This window comes from Zingiber officinale, chromosome 1A, assembly GCF_018446385.1.
Source record: "Zingiber officinale cultivar Zhangliang chromosome 1A, Zo_v1.1, whole genome shotgun sequence".
Taxonomy (NCBI): Eukaryota; Viridiplantae; Streptophyta; class Magnoliopsida; order Zingiberales; family Zingiberaceae; genus Zingiber; species Zingiber officinale.
In genome coordinates, this window is record NC_055987.1 from 65234751 (window position 1) to 65256441 (window position 21691).

The following is a 21691-nucleotide window of genomic DNA, read 5'->3' on the forward strand; positions in this document are numbered from 1 at the left end:
CACTAGAGACTTTGCATAGCAAATTATCTAGATGGTCGAAGTGTTGGTTGGTGTTGTGAACTAGAAGGACTGAGAGAGAAAGTCGGAGAGAGAAGAGCTAGAGAGTGAGGAAAGTTGTGTGAGGAAGTTTAACTTGGGAAGGTTGTTCTAGGATTTCAATTTCATTGTAATGCTCATTGATGTAATATGAATAACTAATCTCCTTTCCTCTATGTTTATTCTTCGTAGGAAGTCTAACTAAGTACCGGAGTTACCCTGCGACGGTCACATTGGAGTGTTTACCCTTTTGGCACTTAGTGCTATTAAATAGATAAGGTAACATAAAAAGTCCGGTTAAAGGGATACCCTCTGTCACCAAGGGTCTTTCGGTCGTATGAAAAGAACAATATGTTTAGAATTGGGAATAGGAGAATATTGTATTTCATTATTATGAGATATATTTATAGATTCGCCATAAATCCTAAATACTAATGTGGGACCAAACCTACTACACCTTATACCTAATAAGTCTACTACCCTCAACACTCATTCTCAAGTTGGAACATAAATAGTATCTAAGTCCAATTTTTATATAAACTAGAGAAACTCTTGTAAGTAAAAATTAGCTAGACACGACAATGATGAAACTGAAAAACATACTACTTGCATGCAAGTAAGACAAAATTTAAGGTGTTAGTGGACCATGTAGATGGTCTCTGTTAAAGTTTGGGTTAGCATACAACCAACAATGTGTTTGACTAAATTCAACAAATCAACAAAGAGAGAAACATATACAAAGGAAAGGTTGAAGAGAAATCTTAGAAATTGATCTCTCAAGTCAGCTTCTCCATGAAGTGGTGCATATAGTAACACATAATAAACTGAGAGTTAGGAAATAACTCAACAGTCTTTAGAGGATGGATAGCAAAGCTTTTTAATTGACATAGAAAATTGAGAAGAAGATATTCTCTCTACTTAGATCTTCATTGGAGACGAGTAACATAGCTTGATCCTTTGTTGGATGTAGAAAATGAGAACATGACAATTTATTTATTATGGTCTTCAATGCACAGTAGGGGAAAAAGGAAGAAAAGGGAGTGAATACAATGTCTAAAGGTGTTGTAAGTAGCTTGTGGAGGTTAAGGTAGAATGGGTTTGTGTGCTAAAGCACGAGGAGGAATTTAAAGAAGACAATCTCTGAGAACTTCCTTTTGCAATGCAACCTAAAGAAGATGAGTGAGGAGGAGATTACATTGCTAAAACAAAAGAGACAATCAAATTCACCAACATTGAGAGTCTTTCACACATATAAACTGTGAGTTGGAAAGGGAGAGCCAACAAATTAGAGAAGAGAAGAAAGACATAGGGTTATTCTTGGCTCGTAGAAGGCCACATGCAACTATTTCGGGACATGCAATGACCAACGATGAAGGAGCAACAATCTAAAGTGGAGGTTGCATGAGCAATAATGATTGTGGTGCTTGAAGTGGCCTAGTTGAAATATGACAGAGATATGATAGTGATGGAGGAATGAGTTTTCACCCCAGTATCTAGTTGGTGGGTGGGCATTATTCTCTTGGGCGAAATTGCAAGGTGCTTGCTACATGCTTTGCCAAGGGTAGGGGTATTAGATGGAGGTGAGATACAATTGTTAGTTAAAGCTTGCATTAATGCTCAAGATTATCAGAGTTTTGGGGATTTCTTCATTGGAGAAGGCATGCTCATCAAAGATACTTGAAATCTGCTACATATCCTTGGAACCCCAAGTATGTCGCTATTTGGTGTGAGAGAATCACTAGAAAAATTAGCATCATTTAGCTTCAACACTTCATTTCACTTGCACTACCATTGACCTTTTACTCCGCCTGACAGCAATCATCATTGAAACCATCAAGTTATTAAATAGACCCTTGCAAATTAAATTCTTGGTAGCAGTGTCATATGACCCTATGCTCCTTGATTGAAAACTCGAGTTGGTCATCAATGGAAAACTGGTTCTTTGTTTCGCTTGTGCTGCTGTTGACCATTTACTCTGCTGATAACAGTGGTTGAGTTGTGAAGGCACTGGTGGCTGTTGGATCACAACAGTTAGGGAGGCATGTAGATTGTGGAAATAACTATTGAGGAGAAAAGAAATTTGAAGAAGAGAGGTGAATAGGTGGATGAGGAGAGAGGCAACTAGAGGGAATATTTTTTGGAGCTCTAAATTCAGAAAGGGGACTCTAGTACCATATAAAATTTGGGAATAGAAGAAGATTGTATTGCATTATTTTGAGATAACCATGACATCATGGGTACATATGGACTCTTAATTGTAACCCTAAACCTAGAATTATTTATGTGGCACTTAATGGATTACACTTAGTTTCTAATAAATCCAATACCTTTAGCAATATGTTTAAGGAAATGTTCAATGGACAATGTTCTTGTCTACTAGAATAGATTTGTTTGTAAATTATAAGTGAAGAAGATGGTATTATATTGAGTAGGTTCCAATTTGCATTGGTATCTAATGTTGGAATTTTCAGGGTTTCAGTTGACTTAGTGCTATCAATGGTAGCATTTTATCTGCTAAAAGGTTGCTAAATATGTGATTTAGAAACTGTGCTCCTACCTGAAGGAAGCAATAATTTGGCAAAATGGAAAAGAGGAAGTTGTCATTTATTTCTATTTTGAACTTAAAAGTCCTGTTTTCTTGCAGAGAGCAATGTTGCTGATAGTTAAAACTAATTCTTTATAACCCTCCGTTGAACATTCTTTGAACCCTTTATGAATTTGGTCATCAGTTGTCCTATGACATAGTTTGTGCTATAATTTTGGAGTGATTGTGTTGATGTTGCTTCTTGTAAATAATTTGTCATAGTTCTAACACTTTTGTGATGATTACATGAGCTCATTTTTTTCTGATACCTGGAACGTGGATCAGGCCTTTCAGATTTCCTTCCATTCTGGTTGGAGATGGTCGTTTGGGTGGAATTTCTGGAACTATAGCTGCATATGAGTGTCTGACTCTTAGAGGATATGATGTTGCAGCTATTATTTTGGTGGATCATGGCTTTTCTAATGAAGTGTGCCTACAGTCATACCTACGAAATAGGTAATGATATGCTATACATAATATATGTAGTGAACTTTTAGACTTTGTTTCATTATGGAACATCCAGTCTCTTCTGTTTTCAATTTTGTTTTTTTAGATCTCCCAAGTCCCAACATTTTTCATATTTTTTTTCTCATATATTGGAAATATCAATCATCTTTTGTGTAAAATTGTCAAAATGAAAGTCGATGACAAATGTGTGTTTTAAACTTTAATTTCAATTTTCAATTTTCAATTTTCAATTTTTTTTTCTTTCTGGAAACGGAATATTGAAAACAAAAAAATTTAGAAAAGGAAAATTCAATTCATCAAGCTTCGAAATAACAATAATCCTAACCATCATTCTGTAACACAAATCTAAAAGGGTTGGATAAATCTATGTTAAAATTTTTGTTTTGACTTGCAATGTCAATTCATAACTCAGTAATTCTTCTGCATGAATCCTGGATTATTCTACCTCTTGGGATGCAAGAAGTCAACTCTATAAAATGTTATCTTTATCAACAGCATATAATCTAGGAAATTAACATGGACATTCGCTCATGAATTGGAAATTAACATATTAGGATGAACTAGTATCAAACTTCTCTACTATCAAGTGCTTTCTACATATGATTACCACATATGTAGAATCTTTTTTGTTGTTCTTTGTTCACTTATATTCCTACACGTATATTTTATAGATCAATGTAATATGCCCTTCTGTCTTAATGAAGGCTACCTGTGCTTATGCTGCCACCAATTCCTCAAGATCCAATAAACGACTTGCTGGATTGGTTTTATGAATCTGGAAAGGTTTTCAGTTCCCTTCAGGAAGTCTTGGTGTCTGCTCATTTAAAAAGAATTCAAAGATTGCATGATATGCCAAGAAAGGCAGGCAACCTTTTCTGGTGGCCATTCACACAACACAAACTGGTTCCTGAAGAGACTATTACTGTCATTGACTCACGCTGTGGTGAGAATTTTGCTATACACAAGGTCTGTCTACTTCTCTGTTATGATAGACTAATACTTCTTTTTTCAAACATCTAAATGATGCATGTTTTATGATCGACGTTGCACTTTTCTCTGTTGCTTGTCTAGGTTTGGAATGATCAAGAGATGATCATTCCACAGTTTGATGCATGTGCAAGTTGGTGGACTCAAGGGCCTGATTCTAATTTGCAAGTCAGTAATACAACATTTTCTTGCTCCTCATGCGACACTGTAAAAGTTGACCTACTAATATTTTTCTGGCCTATTATACTCTTTTCATGATTTAGTTACATGCAGAAAGGCAATGAAGTAATATGTTCCTTGAACTTGAACTGCTTCTTAATTATGATTTTATTGATTATTTAAGACTCCTTTCGAGTTAAACATCTGAAGTAATTCCAAATTTTGTTCATTTGTTTTGGAAGATCTTCAAATTTTATTATGTTGTTATTTTTATCTATATCTCTGAGGTCAGTTAGTGTATGAAGCTGATTTGTAGATATTCTTAGCTTAGAACAAGCAGAATATAGATAATTATTTCACTGAATGTCAAAACTAAATTGCTGAAAACTTTTAGTGGCTATACAATATGTCTCCTATGTCTTGTTTGGAGCTAAATCTACTAGCATGGGTGAAAGAATAATGGGCAAAAATCAAAAGGGTGCCCTTTATTTTCATTAACATCAAAAGGGCACCCCAGTTTGAAAACAACATCCCATTATATCTCTTGCTTTAATGGGACAAGAGATCAATTCCTGACGGGCACATGTCCTCGGAAAAAAAACCCTCCTACTCTCTAGCCACTTGGCGATTAGTTATAAGCTAACCTTGTGATTTATCTCCCAACACATAACTTGGGGATGACTGTAAAAGGTGCTTGGGTCAGTGTAAACATCCCATTATATTTTCATTATGAAAGTATTCTTATTCTAGCATTATTTTGGTGGCTTTGTTCAAAACTATTTAACGTGTAGTAGACTGTTACAACATAAAGCAATTTGACCAAAATTGCAGCTTTAGCCAAAAGTGCTATAATATTATTGAAGTGAATTTGACTAAGTTAGAGTAATTCTGACAAAATTGGAGCAATTTTGACCAAGTTCAAAAGGGATACTTTTATATAATAGTGCTTTACGTTATAACAGTTTTGGCCAAGGCTACTATAACAATGCTAAAACAAATGGTATTTTTTGGGGCGCACTTTTTGAAAGGATATTTTGATATAACTTTGTTGTTTTAATAATTTTTCAAACCGGGGCACTCTTTTGACAATAACAAAACTAAGGCACTCTTTTGATTTTTGGCCAAGAATAACACCACAACTTATAAAACTAAACTATAAATTCTACAACACTATTCATGATGCCAAGATTTCTGTCCGGTGGTTTGAGGTTTTGCCTTTTAATGTGGATTAGATGGAGTTGATTAATATCAGAGTCATTATGGTTGGAGTAAAAAATTTCTGTCCTGCAAAACAAAATGGTGCTTGGAATTGCCAACGCAGGTAGCTTCAATGCTCAATCAACCTCAGATATAAAATTTTAAAACTTTGGGATCTAGAATGTGCTTTCCAAGTGCTCTCATCTCAATAGGTTTTACTTGTGGAAAAGTCTTATCTCAGAAGGTCTTTTTCTTACCAAGGATATTCTTCCTCTTCTTCTTTAGCTCAGAGGCTACGGCATTTAATTTTGTTGTTACCTTGAAAGTAAGGTCTTCATCTTTTCTCTTGGTTCGAAGTTCTATTGTTCTTGCTCTTATCTTGGAGATGGTCTTCCTGCTATCCTTCCCCTTCCCTCTCAGCTTGGAAAGCTGACATTTCTTTTCTCTTACCTTGGAGATCGTTCTCTTCCTTCTTTATTTTTGTTGGAGTGCCTTCTGTCATTGTCCCTTTAGTATTTACGCTTGCTGAGGATACCTGCGTGAACCTGAACGATGTTCAGGAAAATATAACAAAGATACGTATCAAGATTCCATCATGAAACTGAGATTTAGGTTACTCATGTACACTTATTTGGAATCTGATAACAAATTATAGGTAAAGGCATTACATCTAAGTGGTTAAAATAAAGATAGTAAACATTAAGGAAGCTAAACATGGATAGGTATATATAATATAGATAATTTACTTCACTCCACATGGGAGTTGTTAATCACTTATTTGAAAGAAAAAAATTGTCAAATATCTCAAATGGTCATCTACCTATGGGTGGACATCACTTATAGATACTAGTTTTAGAGCAGAATATGAACTCCAAACTGACTCTTAGTTCCAAATTAACTCTATTATTATTGATTTATTGGAGTTGTTAGTTATATGTGTTTTAAGTTTACCTCCACATTGGATGTTTTAGTCTACATCACTCGGACACAAGCAAGTATGAGTATTGAACATGTGTGTGATAGAAAGAGGTTCAAATTTGGGATGCAGGTGCAGGACCAAGAATCAAAGTGTATGAGAAAATTAATGAGTATGAGGATTTCTTATACATCAATAACTCTAGATTAAAAAAGTACCTTTCCACCCCCTTGCATATTCCTAATTAGATTAATTTTTTTTTTCCAAAACCCCCCCTTGTATCTTCATGTCTCTAGACTAGTATCATGTTTTTGTTTATGTCCTGTGTCTTTGTCATTTTTATCTTTCTCTTTTTGTGAGTTTTTTTGTTTCTAATCTACGTAACAGGCTGGGTAATGTAATATTTTAATACTATAGCTCGAGAAAGGATGTTAGCATTTGGTTTTGGTTGTTAGAGTTATCAGTTAATTGAAATTGTTAGTTATGTATTGTGGGTTTGGTACTCTTCTCTTTCAGATAAAACACTCAATTTTGGTTAAAATTATGTCAACTATGAATAATGAAGGGTAGGAGGAAAAATCTAACACCTCATGAGCTCTTTGGTGCACCTCAAGTATATAAGTTGCTGTGAGTTTTCTCTATTCACTAAAATAGTAAAAAAGAAAGATTAATATGCTTGTTTTGGAGAATTATTGATCACCACAATAACAACTTTTCTTTCTGAAGTTCTATCCCATCAGGTTATGTATGGCCAATATGACAAGGTTTATGATGGAATCCGTTCATCTTCAGGAAAGTTTAATTCGCACATCCCCGAAATGAAACCTTTGATTGACACCAGCCATGTCTAACATCAGCCTTATTAAAGAAGCATTTTATCACTACTCAGTGATCTATTCTAATTTTTGGAGATTCTACAACACTGGTCTTCTATGTCTACTGGATCAATTTAATTAAGTTCATGCACTTCTAAAGGAGTTCTGCCGTGTAGAAATAAGGTTAGGAAGGATTATCATTCCTGATTTAGCATACGCGTAATCATTTAGATAATGGTGGGATTCAACCCCAAACACAATTAATAGTGAGGAAATTCAAAAGTCACCATGGACATGAATTAACCAGTTGTAAATTAATTTTTAATAACTTTCTTTTTATAACATATAAGTTAATTCTTTATACAATCTAATTAATCTTAGACCATAAAAATTGTTTCTTAAAAATATTTAATTATTAAAATAATTTATATTAAAAACTTTTTATTAGTTTTATGCAATTTCATATAGTTATATTAGCATCAATGAAATAATCTGCTTATAACACGATTAAAAGGAGATAACAAAAATTTCCACCGCTACTTGAAGTCACAAGCAAGAAAAGTAAAAATTAGGACTCAAATAAACATTCTTTTCTCTCTTTTTTCCTCTACCTGTCCTAGTTGTGTAAGCAAAGAAAGTTACTGTGGAGAAGAGAAAATCTCTCTATGTTATATTAATATGTTTACATGTAGGTATTTATATACACAAAGAGAGAAAAGAAAAATCAATCTCAATCCCTATAGTAATACAATCAAGATCAATCTTAATTCTAATAATCAAGGGAATCCAAATCAATTATAATCCCTACAATTAAGGGAATCTTCGGAAGTATTCAACACTCTCCCTCAAGCTGGAGAATATAGAACATATGCACCAAGCTTGTTACATATGTAGTCAATTCGGAGACCTTTCTGTACTTAGTAAATATATCTGCTAGTTGATCATGTGAATTGACAGAGCTAGTAGATATTTTTCCAGATATGACTTTCTCTCTGACAAAGTGACCGTCAACCTCAATATGCTTTGTCCTCTTATGAAAAATTTGGTTGAGGCGATATGCATGGCGGCCTGGTTGTCACATATAAGTGATACTTGTGTAAATTCTCCGAACCTTAGTTCTTGAAGCAATTGTTTTAGCCATATAAACTCTTGATTGACTATCCATAGTTCGATATTCTGCCTATATATTGGATCTTGCCACAGCGTTATGCTTTTTGCTTTTCCAAGAAACAAGGTTATCTCAAACAAATATACAAAATCCAGAAGTGGATCTTCTATCAGTGGGAGATCCTGCCCAATCTGCTTGAGAATATCTTACAACTCGAGTATGTTCTTTGTCTTCATACAAAGATCCTTTCTGGCCGCCTCGATATATCGAATAATGCGAGTTACCGCGTCTTAAAGAGAGTTTAAGCGACTTACTGTAAGCGAGATATCGGTGTTTCTCTACTAGTCGTCTGTACCGTTCACGATGTAGAAGAGGCTCCCCCTGATTTGGCAGGAGCTTGACATTAGGATCCATGCGGTTGTCAACTGTCTTTGAGTTTAACATTCCTGTTTCTAACAGAATATCCATTGCATACTTCCTTTGGGATATGATGATCCCATCTTTAGATTGTGCTACTTCTATTCCCAAGAAATATTTGAGTTTGCTGAGATCCTTTGTTTAGAAATGTTTGAAAAGATGCTATTTCACTTGTGAAATCCCGAGATGATCACTATTTGTGATGATGATATCATCAACATAAACTACTAAGTAGATGCAACCAGTATATGAGTGGTGATAAAAGACAGAATGGTTAACCTCACTCCAAGTCATGTTAAACTGTTGAATTATAATACTAAATCTATCTAACTATGGCCTGGGTGACTGTTTGAGGCCATATAAAGATTTCCGTAGGTGACATACAAGACCAGAAGACTCCCCTTGGGCAATAAAATACGAAGATTGCTCCATGTAAACCTCCTCGAGTAGGTCACCATGTAAGAATATATTTTTGATGTCCAACTGATAAAGAGGCCAATGTTGAATCGCAGTAATGGACAGGAAAGGGTGCATAGAAGACATCCAGGTAATGGGAGAAAAAATGTCCCCATAATCTAATCCGAAGATTTGAGTATAGCCTTTAGCGATGATGCGAGCCTTAAGTCGGTCAACCATGTCATCTAGACTAACTTTCACAGTATACACCCATCGACAACCAATAACTGACTTCCCAGGTGGTAGAGGAATGAGGTCTCAAGTTCTACAGGAGAAAAAGTGTCCCTATAATCGATCCGAAGATTTGAGTATAGCCTTTAGCGATGATGCGAGCCTTAAGTCGGTCAACCATGTCATCTAGACTAACTTTCACAGTATACACCCATCGACAACCAATAACTGACTTCCCAGGTGGTAGAGGAATGAGGTCTCAAGTCCCACTGCGCTACAAGACACACATTTCATCGAGCATAGCTCGTTTCCATCCTAGATGGGCAAAGGCATCACCTGTAGTCTTTGGAAGAGAGACCGATGACAAGGAAGAAAGACAAGAAAAGTAGGAAGGAGAAAGATGATGATAACTCATGGAAATATAATGAGGAGAAGGATTCCGAGTGGAACACATACCTTTCTGAAGTCAATGGGAATATCAGACTTAAGGGATGGGACCAGAGGAAGAGGTTAAGGACTCGACTCCAAAGATGTGTCTATGGCAATGTCGGTGATGGGCGACGACAAAGCGGTGAGGACGACGCCGATAAACCTGCAAAGGAGGAGATGGGGCTGGAGGTGATAGAGATCCCCGGAGGATAAAGACAATCACTGCAGGGAGAGGAGAGAACTCGGATGGAGATCGTGAGGCCCAAAAAGGGAACTTAATCAAAGAGCGTGACATCAACACACGATAAAGTACCGACAAAGAGTAAGAGAATAACACTTGTACCCTTGCTAAAACCGTGGATACCCAAGGAAGACACACTTATGAGACCAGAGAGAGAGTTTATCAATGCCAGGATCAAGAGCATGAGCAAAACATATAGAACCAAAGACCCTAGGTGGTAAAGGATGAAGAGGCTGATGAGGATAAAGTACATAATGAGGTATTTTATCCTGGAGAGTGGAGGAAGGCATGCGATTGATGAGATAACATGCAGTAAGTACATCATCACTCCAAAACTGATGAGGAACGTGAGAGTGGAGAAGAAGAGTCCGGGTGGTCTCGAGGAGATGACGATTCTTACGTTCTGCAACTCCATTCTGTTGAGGGGTATGAGGGCAAGACGTGCGATGCAACACACAGTGAGATGCCAAGAATGCACGAAACTAAGTAGATAGATATTCACATGCATTATTACTTTGTAAAGTTCGAAAAGAAATACTAAATTGAGTTCTGATTTCATGGAAAAAAAGATTGAAAATTAGGAAATAATTCTGAACGATCCTTCATCAGATATAACCAAGTATAAAGAGAAAAATCGTCTATAAAAATAACAAAATATCGTGATCCCAATGTAGAAGAAATATGATTCGGGCCCCAAACATCAGAATGAACCAAAGCAAAAGGGGACGTAGCCCAAGAGAAAAAGAACTACGAACATGCGTTCCTAATTGACATGACTCACAAGACAAAGACTCTAAGTGAAAAAGTAAGACGTAATTGTTTCAACTTATCCAAACCTGGATGCCCCACTGAGCATGAATAAGAAGTGGAGATGTCGCCACCGAACCAACAAGAGAGGGCTGTTAAAGCCCGTATAGGCCATGAGACTCACATCCGAAGCCAATCATCCTCCTCGTATTCCGGCCCTGTAAGGAAACAAAAGTTTTAGTAAAAGAGATGACACAATCAAAGACCCGAGTAAGTTGGCTTATGAATAATAAATTAAAGGGAGCTCTGAGGACATAAAGACCATTATGGATAGAAAGAGACGGGGAAGGATGAACAATACCAACACCCTAGGACTGAGTTTGGGAATCATTGGCCATGGTAAAATGGGTAAATAATTGGAAGTAGAGAGAAAAGAAAAAAAGGATTTATTACTAGTGATATTTTCGGTGGCCCCAGAGTTAAGAACCCAAGGATCCGAAGAGCGAGATATACCAGCAAAAGAATTACCATGTACGACGACAGTAGTGGAATCTGAAGCCTGACGATCCTCATACCATTTCAGAAAGTCATCATAGGAAGGCGGTGGGATCAGATCCGATGGCAATTGTGTAGTGGAAGCTGAAGAAGTGACAAAACTCTAAGCGATCTGAGCAATGCGAGGAGATCGACCATGGAGATTCCAACACTTATCAATCGTGTGTCCTGGTCGGTGGTAATGATCACACCAAGGATGTCCTCTGTCAATCTTACGAGGTGGAGGTCTGTTTTTGTTTCGAGAGACTAAAGCTGACGAGTCAACAGGAGCGGAAGGAGGCAACGTCAAGACTTTGGCAGGGACACGGAGGAGAGTTGTCTAGGTATTGTCTGTGGGGTTGCCCAGGATCTGATCGCGAACATGAGAATAATCTGTGGGCAGACCATATAAAGCCAGTGACATAAAATTTTTTTCCTATTTTTAAGCTCCACAATAGGAGTCGCCGCAGGTGGAAGTAGTTCATTGAAATTACAAAAAAGACTAGAGATTGAACCTAGAGGTCCTCTGCCAATCTTACGAGGTGGAGGTCTGTTTTTGTTTCGAGAGACCAAAGCTGACGAGTCAACAGGAACGGAAGGAGGTAACGTCAAGACTTTGGCAGGGACACGGAGGAGAGTTGTCCAGGTACTGTCCATGATAGCTTGGCTGTCCAGGATCTGATCGCGAACATGAGAATAATATGTGGGCAGACCATATAAAGTCAGAGACAAAAAATTTCTTCCTATTTTTAAGCTCCGCAACAGGAGTGACCGTAGGTGGAAGTAATTCATTGAAGTTACAAAGAAAACTAGAGACTGAACTTAAATAGGTAGACATTGAATCCTTAACCTGATGGGCACTGAGGATGGTCATGAGATCATCTCAAACCTGATAGAGTCGCCGAGAGGTGTTTGTAAATTGTAAAGAGTTGTTGAGCCTGTGTCCAAACAGAGTTACAAGTTTTGTGAGTGTGGAAGACATCCCTAAGAGATGAATGGATGGTGGCTCAGATAATGCAACAGAACAACCTTTTTCCATAGAAGATAATCAGCGACTTGGACATCTTTTTCAGTGTGAGTGAGATGTGTCTCATAATCCTGTCCAATAAGCCAAAGCTCAGTCCGAGAGGTTCGAGAAGAGTAGTTCTTACCATCTAACTGCTCGGAAGAGAGTGATGCAGGATGTGGTTGGTAAAGATTGAAATATCCGGCTTTGGAGTGTCTGAGAAAGCCATTGATCAGCTCGGTGAAAGAGGGCACACAGCGAAGAAAGACTCAAGCGATGCAAGAAGATAGGTGAGGACGGTGGAACTGTAGGAAGAATAATCCCTGTCGTCGCCAAACTGCTGATCTCTCGAGCCTCTCTCTGTCGTCGGACTGCAGGAGAGGACGAAGGACGGTGTGCCACGATGTAGGAAAATGCTAGCGTCAGTTCGCGAAGAGGAGAGGAGGGAGGTAGCGTCGGGCGGTTGTCAAAGAGGGACTGCGATATGGTGCGAAGAGGCGGCGAAAGGATCTCGGCGGTGCAGAAAGAAAAAAAAAAAGGGGTTGCCTTTCAACCTCACTCTGATACCATGTGGAGAAGAGAAAATCTCTCTATGTTATATTAATATGTTTACATGTAGGTATTTATATATACAAGGAGAGAAGAAAAATCAATCTCAATCCCTATAGTCAAGGGAATACAATCGAGATCAATCTCAATCCCAATAATCAAGGGAATCCAAATCAATCATAATCCCTACAATCAAGAGAAAGTATTCAACAGTTACCATATTCCTTTTCCCATGTGAAATATGTTTTTAGTTGTTGGTTCTTCTCACAGCTGGAGAAGTTTAAAAATAATCCATTCAAATATGGCCTTGCAAAATTGTTGTGCATGTATTTTTTTAACCAGATATCCCACCCAACATTTTAAATCTCATTTCATGTCGATCCACACAAACAAAACTTATTGTTTCATCTGCAGATTAACATGCAGATCAACTTGATTCACCCAATGCAGGCTTGGGCAAATGAGGGCGAGGGAGAAGGTGAGGATTCTTCTAGAGCTTTGTGAGCTGTGATACAGAAGAGAGGAGGCTAGGGTAGAAAGCTTCTGTTGCAGATGGAGACTTGGGCAGAAAGCTTCTGAGGCAGGGCAGATAGCTAGGAAGAAAGATCACTGATGGATTTTGAATATCTAAACCTCTTGTCGTGGTCACCCTCCCTCTTCCTCACCTTTTCAGATCCCTTCTCTCTCTCCTGCTTCTCCTTCTTTGCCTGCTGCTCTACTCCTTCCTAGTTGAACCTTCCTCATCTGTGGCAATTGGTAACACTGGTAAAATGACATTGTTAGTGATTTGTTCTAATTGAAAATTGACAGACTGGCTCAGCGCTGGTACAATGGCACTGTTACTGATACATTCCAACCGAAGATTGAAACCCTGGTTCAGGATGAAACTTTCAATCTTGATACCACTGATAGCTTGCTATTTTATACCCCCAAAATTTAGATTGTCAAAATCTTAATCACCAGAGATAATTGTGAAGCTTCAAGATGAAAAACATGAATATTTGGATAATATACAGAATTATTATCTGATTGCTTTAATTCAATAGTCCATTTTACCGATGGACACCCACACTGCTCAGTTCATTTCATTTTCAAAATTGATTGCAATGCTCGGTGTTTAGATTTAATGTGCATGCTCCTCCATTTGCTAAATATGTGAATTTCAAATCTCCTAGTCATAAAAACTACTGTAACACTTGTTTCTTTTGGATAAGCATTTTTTGTTGGCTAGGTGGTTTCAGATTGAACTTGCCAAAGACATTGGATATTCTGCTGCAAGGTATGGGCATGTAATGTTTCCGGAGAATGTGTATGAACCTGCGTTGCAATGTGCTGAGCTTTTACTTGATGGGGTTGGAAAAGGTTTGATATTACTTCTTAGTTTCCTAAGTTGCCAAATAAATTTATTATTGAAAGCATGGATGTTCAAGAATGATATAATTCACACTTTCCATTTTGTCTTTTATTTTACAGGATGGGCATCTCGAACTTACTTTTCTGACAATGGATCTACAGCAGTTGAAATTGCTCTGAAGATGGCTTTTCGCAAATACATGTTGGACCATTGCATCAATGCAGATTTTCACAAGATTAGTTCACTAGAAGGATGTGTAGACCTCAAGGTAGATTTCCCAGTTTTGTGTCCATTCTCCTTGTTCATTTCATTCTTGCTAATCTTATTAATGATGAATGCTTTTTCTTAGGAAGGGAATAGTAATGGATAATATGTAGTTGATATTATTCAAAAAAATATTTGATGTGAAATTTTATGGTATATACTACTGTTTTGTCACAGTGCATTATTGTTCTGAGAGTTTCATAATTTTGTTAGCTGTAATAAATTATTACTTTGGCAGTTAGTTGCATGTGTTGTCTCAAAGATAAACACGGGTTTGAGTCGTGTACAACCCAATGTGATTCAATCTTTCCTGGGATCCCGTACTAGCAGAACTTCGTGCACCGGACTGCCCTTTATACCTTAATCATATGCATGAAGAGATATCTTCTTATTTGAAGTGTCCATTAAGGAATTATTCTTTCTGAAAAATAATCCATTAGAATTCTCATCTTATTTTATTTGAACCAGTTCTCATGAAGAGAATTTTTCTTATACTGGAAATGTTCATTAAGGGATTATTTCTGTTTGAAAAATAATTGATTAGAATTCTGGTATACTTTTGTTCTTCCAGAACTGCTTAAAGTTAAGTCAGGACAGAATTTTAGATTCTATTAGAAATTATGGTGAAATCTCTCTCTCTCTCTCTCTCTCTCTCTTATCATTCTTGTTGGAGAAGATTATGCTCATGCAATGATAATTAAGCATTTTATGTAGATACTAGTTGATTAGCATGAAGGGGAGTCCTGGCGCAACGGTAAAGTTGTTGCTTTGTGACCAAAAGATCATGGGTTCGAATCCTGGAAACAACCTTCTGCAAAAAAGCAGGATAAGACCGTGTACAATGGATCATTCTCCGGGACCCCGCATAGCAGGAGCTTCGTGCACGGGCTACATTTTTTTTTTTTTTACTAGTTGATTAGCATAATTCAGTTGACATCCTTTGAGCTGGTATACCTATGAAAATAGTGCTTTAATTTTTCTGATCTACTATTATTAATATTAACATGCCTCTGCACTATAAAGGGATAACTAGATGCCTAAAGTATGTTGTCAATTCCGCAACGCACGAAAAAGTCATCAAGTAATAAAAAGATATTAATCCAAGAGATTTCGCAAAGTGAATTATTTAGACTGTCAAAATGTTGATTCTAGTTGTGAACTAGAAGGACTGAGAGAGAGCTGGAGAGAGAAGAGCTATGGAGCGAGGAAAGTTATGTGAGGAAGTCTAACTTGGGAAGGTTGTTCTAGGATTTTGGTTTCATTGTAATATAAATTGCTTATCTCCTACCCTCTATGTTTATGCTATGTGGGAAGTCTAACTAAGTATCGGAGTTGCCTTGTGACGGTCACACTAGAGTGTTTACCCTTTTGATACTCAGTGCTATTAAGTAGATAAAGTAACATAAAAAGTCCGGTTAAAGGGATACCTTCTGTCACCAAGAGCCCTCCGGTCATACAATCTAAATTACACGTCACTTCCTAGTATGAAATTGGGAAAAATCCATTAAGTGCTAATTAGGACCTTCCTTGTAGAGATTTAGCCTCCATTTGAAGGGAATGCTCGAGATGTCTGGTTAAAGGGATACCTTCAGTCACTAAGGGCCTCTAATAATACAATGTCGAGTATTCCCTCTATGTGACGACCGATCTATACATCTGTTCAATTAAACAATACATATAAGCACATAAAGTTCATACACATTTAATCGAATAGGAATAATGCATAAACATGCCATAGAAATAAGAAATAGGCATATCCATAGAGTTTACATCAAATACACATTACAATTACTCCCTATGTCTTAGAACAAGAAAAATCTACTCCATGCGCAAAGAAATAGGGCTCGAAGACATGAATAGAGGCAAGAAACAACTCAAAACACAAAGAAGAGAGAAGAAAGCTTAGCCGAGATGAAAATGATGTCTTCGAGAACCAATCCTTCGCTTTGGAGGTGGACAAATGATGGAGACCATGATAGATCGTCGAGAAGATGCCGGAAGATGGAGTGGAATGACCTAAGTTCATCTTCCTCAAAAGAGAAATTTCCTCCTCAAGAAAAGGGGAGGAGGAACCCTTTTATAGCCAGGGGCACAACCACCTGCTTGTCCTGCACACGACCGTGCCTGGCATGCAGCGGCTCAGAAAGTATGGCACGATCGTGATATGACCTGCCTTCCGAGCACGACACGACCATGTGGAGCTTTGAAGGGAAGGGCATGACCGTGACTCAGGGCACGACCTATCCTTGTGTAGTGCTGTGTGGAGAGGTATGGCCGTACCTTAAGGCACGACCTGCCCATGCTCATTTCCGAAGGAGGCTACATCATGCATTCTTTATTCATTTTAGTTCCATATCGCATCCTATCAATGAAAACTAGATAAAAATAGATCTTCGAACAAAATGAGTAATCATGCTGATAAAATGATAAAATAGAGTGCGATGTCGTGAATTATAATAAAGAAATACAAATGAATGTGCGTCAATCAACGTTTAAAAGCATCTATAATCTACGTGCATCACACCCTCAGACTTAAATCTTTGCTTGCTCTCAAACAAAAACTTGCAATCTAAATCTATGTGTCAGTATAATGTATCATAATCCATATTGAATCAATCTAACTCTATCAAATGGTTTTATTGGTGCTCATGATACCAAAGTAATTTGAGTGTGGCCTAAGAAGATGTTCTCCGTGCTCAGTACGATGAATGATCTAAGTTCTTAGTTTCAATCTTTATGCCTAGTCAAATCGTCATCTAACTGAATTTCCTCATATTCCCAAGAATAGATACTTACCGCCATACGCTTGGTCCATTCTTCTCAAACTACCCAAGGTCTCGAAGAAGTGCTCGGAATCAAGAGAAGTATAATATTTATTTCCAATAACTTAACTCGGTTTAAATGGATAAGTTGCTACATTCTACTCATGATAACTATTTTTAATCTCTTATTCAAATTTAATATATTTTCTTGGTGCTTTAAAAGTGCAGCACTAACATAAATGCATATATACAAATGCTAGTGTCAAGATAAACATTTTTCCAAACGAGTGGACATGATCCGAAATGCATCTAATAACCAAAATGTAGTTTGAAGATCACGGAACACAAGTACTAACAAGTTTTTATGAATCATGGCTATTTATAAAGTTATTTACCATTCAAAGACATTGCTCACTAAAGATGGGGAAAAATCATTCACTAAACATATTAGCACTAAACATTAACAAAATAAATAAAGAACAAGCGTGCTAGAATTTCTACTTGAGAACAAGTCAACAACAATATGATCAAAGATGAGCTCAACAAGCCATAAAGTGAAACTAACATATATTGGAAAGCAAGTTGAATCAAAATGCAAACAAGTTGAAATAAACCAAGACTAAACTGAAATAAGAAACAAGTATGTATCGCCCAGACTTGGACATTTCATTGTCCCAATAAAATCAATAAGGTGGTAGAGGGGGATGGCGCGGGTGGTGAAACGAGGGAGGAGGGTATGCCACAAGGGGCATTTCCTAGGAGGGAGTCTAGGTACTCGTGGTAGGTTGCCAATTTGTTCGTGATACTAAAAAAGTGTGGCAACTTGCCGCCTAGTAACGCCCATGGAGTTCTAAAATCCTGCATTCTATCTCGTTCATCATAATAATCATTAACAAATGTAGAGATCCACCCCTGAAGATTTCTCGTCTATTGAAAATGATCGCGAACTTCTTGAAACTGTTCTTGAGTCAATGTACAATGCCCCTCCAGCAAGCGCCGAGTGGTCATGTGCCCTCATGAAGAGGGTCCAAAGAAGCACGAAAGTCATAAAAATCGAATCTAGAGTACCTTGTATCACCATAGGCAAATGAATATCTTGCTGGCTCGGAGTGTCCAACTAGTTTTGGGTATCTAGCAAACGAGGGTTGATGGTGCTCCTTGGGGGTTGGGACATGCTCGGGCGCTAAGTCCTTAATGATCCAATTAGCCAGGTTTTTAATTGAGGTTCGGTCGGGGTTAGGCAGGGGTAAAGGAAATCAATTCCTTCTCAAGAAACCATGCCCATTTTCGTCTCAACATATCATTTTCATTGGCAAATAGGTTTCTAGGTCTATCTTATTTTACCATGTAAGACATCTAGACCATATAAATTACATCTTAAGTGTAAGGTAATATTGATTATCAATCCGCCAAAAAACAATCATCCCCGATGAGGCTTTTCCGTCTCTAACAGAAGTTTGGAGAAAATAGAACCCTGAATTGAAATTGACTTTGTTTAACATCGCCTAAAGACAATAAAGCTCTACCTTCCTAACTATCCCGTCACTCTCACCTCTACCAAAAATGGTTTTACTCATAATTTGGTGGAGGTAAAAAAAAATAGTGTTTTGAAGGGAGGAGTCTTTGGAGCGAGATGGGTCGTGGGGGCCATCAAGATCGTCAATACAGTACAAAATGAGTTGATATTAAAAGGGAAATTAAATTTACGAAACCCCGAAGGCAAACCAAAGCAGTTATCAAAGTCGTAAAGAGACCATCAGTAATCATGATTCATTATTCGAAAGCTAATATTACCATCTTGATTATCTTCCAAGGCAAATTAGTCTTTAACGAACTTAAAAATTTTAGGATAGGCGGGGATAAGTATGATGGTGTGTATACATCAAATCATTCCAATCGAGATTGCTAATCAACCAATCGACAATATCCTTAAAGCGTAAAATTTTTATTGTATAAGGATCAAGATATCTAGTGCAAACTAGTTTTTGGGTAACAAGAACATTAAATCTAGATTTTTGCTCTTCATTTCTAAAAGTAATGCCCAAAGAATTCTCGTTACCTTCGTCACGTGTTTGCCTTTTTCTTTTTCCAGATGCCTTAGCCTTCCCTTTGTCAAAGGCCTTTCTTTTTCCCTTGTTCTTGTCGGGGTCCTCGCCTCCTCCGTTTGATCCGCCACTCCTTTGGAGCCTCTTCAAGATATTAGACATGATATGTCGAATTAGATTTAGAGGGGAAAGTTGCTCTTGGAGGAAGGAGAGAAGAGGAAGAGAGATTTTTGAAAACGAAAAAGAAGGAAGATTGCTTCCTGTGACAAATTGAGGTGGGAAAAAAAGAGAGGAGATGTGTAGATCTTGGGATGGGGATGGAAGACAACTTAGATTTAACCTTGGAAGCAGTAGATCTTGGCTTTAGAAGGTGGATCTTGCTCAAGGTTGAAGAAGGGAGGGATTTGGGAGGAGAATTAAAGGAGTAGATGAAGGAGAAGGGGGGAGGTGGAGCTCAAACGATTGTGCCCCAAGGTGGCATGGTCGTTTTTGGGGCTAAATAGCCCCGAGTCTTCGAATCGACATGACCGTGCTTGGATATACGGCTGTGCTGTGTGTTTCTCTGAGAAGACAAAGATACGGCCGTGCCGTGTATCTCTCTAAGTACACGGACGTTTTTTTTTCCTTGGCATAACACGACTGTGTCGCATGACCTTGCCGTGTGCCCTCCTGTGCGTGGGGGCATGACTGTGCCGCATGACACGACCTCGGCGTGCGTCTCTTTGAGCTGAGGGGCACAACACGACCAAGGCGTGGATTTCGTCTTCTTCTGCCGATGCTCCCACACGGCCGTGCACGGCTGGGTCATGCGGACTACTGCCCCTGCTCCTATTTGACACTAGTTTCTTTTTTTCACTTCTCCCTAATGCCTCCACACTCATGAATGAGTTCATGGCCAGCTACGGAGGTCGACAATCCTGAAAAATGGAAATTGAACTGAAATTACACTCTAAAAATAAACATAACAAGAAAAGAAAAGGAAACAAACTAAGGAAATCCTTGGGTGGGATCCCAAGAAGTGCTCGTTTAAGGTCACGAGCTCTACCCCTTGGCTCAACTTAGAGCCTTTGCCTTAAAGTGGAGATGCTCTCCTCCAACGTGGCAAGTTGTTTGCGGCCCCTCCTTCATCCGGGCACGTGCTGGGATGATATAGTTATCGTTATGGGTTCAGGGGTGTCTTTCCTTATCCGTCGAACTCGGTGCTTCATCCGACGGTCTTCCTAGGGGTGGTGGTGTTCTTTAGGTTGGATCTCAACAACTCTTAGCAACAGACAATGGATTAGATGACTTGGATAAAACAAATTCAAGCCTGTCCTCTCCGACTACCAAAACTAATCTATGGTTTTTCACGTTGATCACGGCTCCTGTTGTAGCAAGGAAAGGTCATCCAAGAATACTAGGGATTTTTAGGTCTTCATCCATGCCCAAGACCATAAAATCCGTAGGGACAATGAGTTGTCTACTAGTTGTAGTGCTATGGTGGTCAATCTCAAGTCATTAAAACCATGTTTTTTACATAGAATAAGGAATGAGACTAATACTAGCTCCTAAATTGCAAAAAACTCGGTGGTACCAATTTTGCATGGGATGGAGAAACTTCCTAGATCTTTGAGCTTCGGTGGTAGTGTGTTGAGCAAAAGAGTATTACACTCTTCAGTTAAAGCTATAGTCTTATAATCGTTCTTTCGCTTGTTGGAGATGATGCCCTTCATGAATTTAGCAAACTTTAGCATTTGATGTAAGACATATATGAGAGGAATCTCAATGCAGAGTTCTTTAATCTTCTCGAGAAATTTCTCAAATTCTTTATCCTTTTTGGCTTTTGCAATTCGTTGAGGGAAAGAGATTGGTAGAATATTTCTTTGTGATAGAGGCTCTTCAACCTTCACCTCCTCTTGAGCAGGATCAATGTTAGAGGAGAAGACTAATTTTTTTCAATTCCTTTTTAAGCAGTCTCTTGGGGCTTTCCTAACGTCCGTCTACTCCTTAACTCAATAAGATTGCAATGCTTTATAGGATTGGGCTCTATCTTTCTTGGAAAGGATCCTTGTGTTATTGAAGAAGAGCTAGCCACTTGTGCTATTTTACTGTTAAGCATCTTCAGGTGTTTCTCAACGTTGTCCATCCTTGAATTAAGTTGCTTAAGGTCATTCTTCATCTCAACTTGGTTGGCTAGAATTACTTCAATAAGTTTATCCGTTTTTGAGGGTTGATGATTCTGCTGCCCTTGGTCTGATTGTTTCTATATGAGAACTTCGGATGATTCTTCCATCCGGGGTTGTATGTATTGGAGTACGAATTGTTCTGTCTTGTGTTGAAGTTGCCTATAACATCCACTTGTTTAAGCTGAGCCAACTGTGCTGTAATGGCTCCAAGAGGGCAGACTTCTTTTGCATGTTCCACTCCACACACTTCACAAGTTGAGACAATAACATTTACCGGACTC

At 38.1% G+C, this 21691-nt stretch overlaps 1 protein-coding gene across 1 annotated transcript in view; it reads left to right on the forward strand.

Annotated features, from left to right (window-relative positions):
- The first annotated feature begins 3912 nt into the window (after positions 1–3912).
- LOC122025747 (bifunctional dethiobiotin synthetase/7,8-diamino-pelargonic acid aminotransferase, mitochondrial-like) overlaps positions 3913–21691 on the forward strand; it is a 62399-nt gene continuing 44620 nt past the window's right edge. The window contains exons 1-4 of the mRNA XM_042584618.1: positions 3913–4054; positions 4160–4243; positions 14052–14182; positions 14294–14442. Of these exons, the coding sequence (XP_042440552.1) occupies positions 4197–4243; positions 14052–14182; positions 14294–14442 (327 nt within the window). The 5' untranslated portion in view covers positions 3913–4054; positions 4160–4196. The remainder of the gene's footprint in view (positions 4055–4159; positions 4244–14051; positions 14183–14293; positions 14443–21691) is intronic.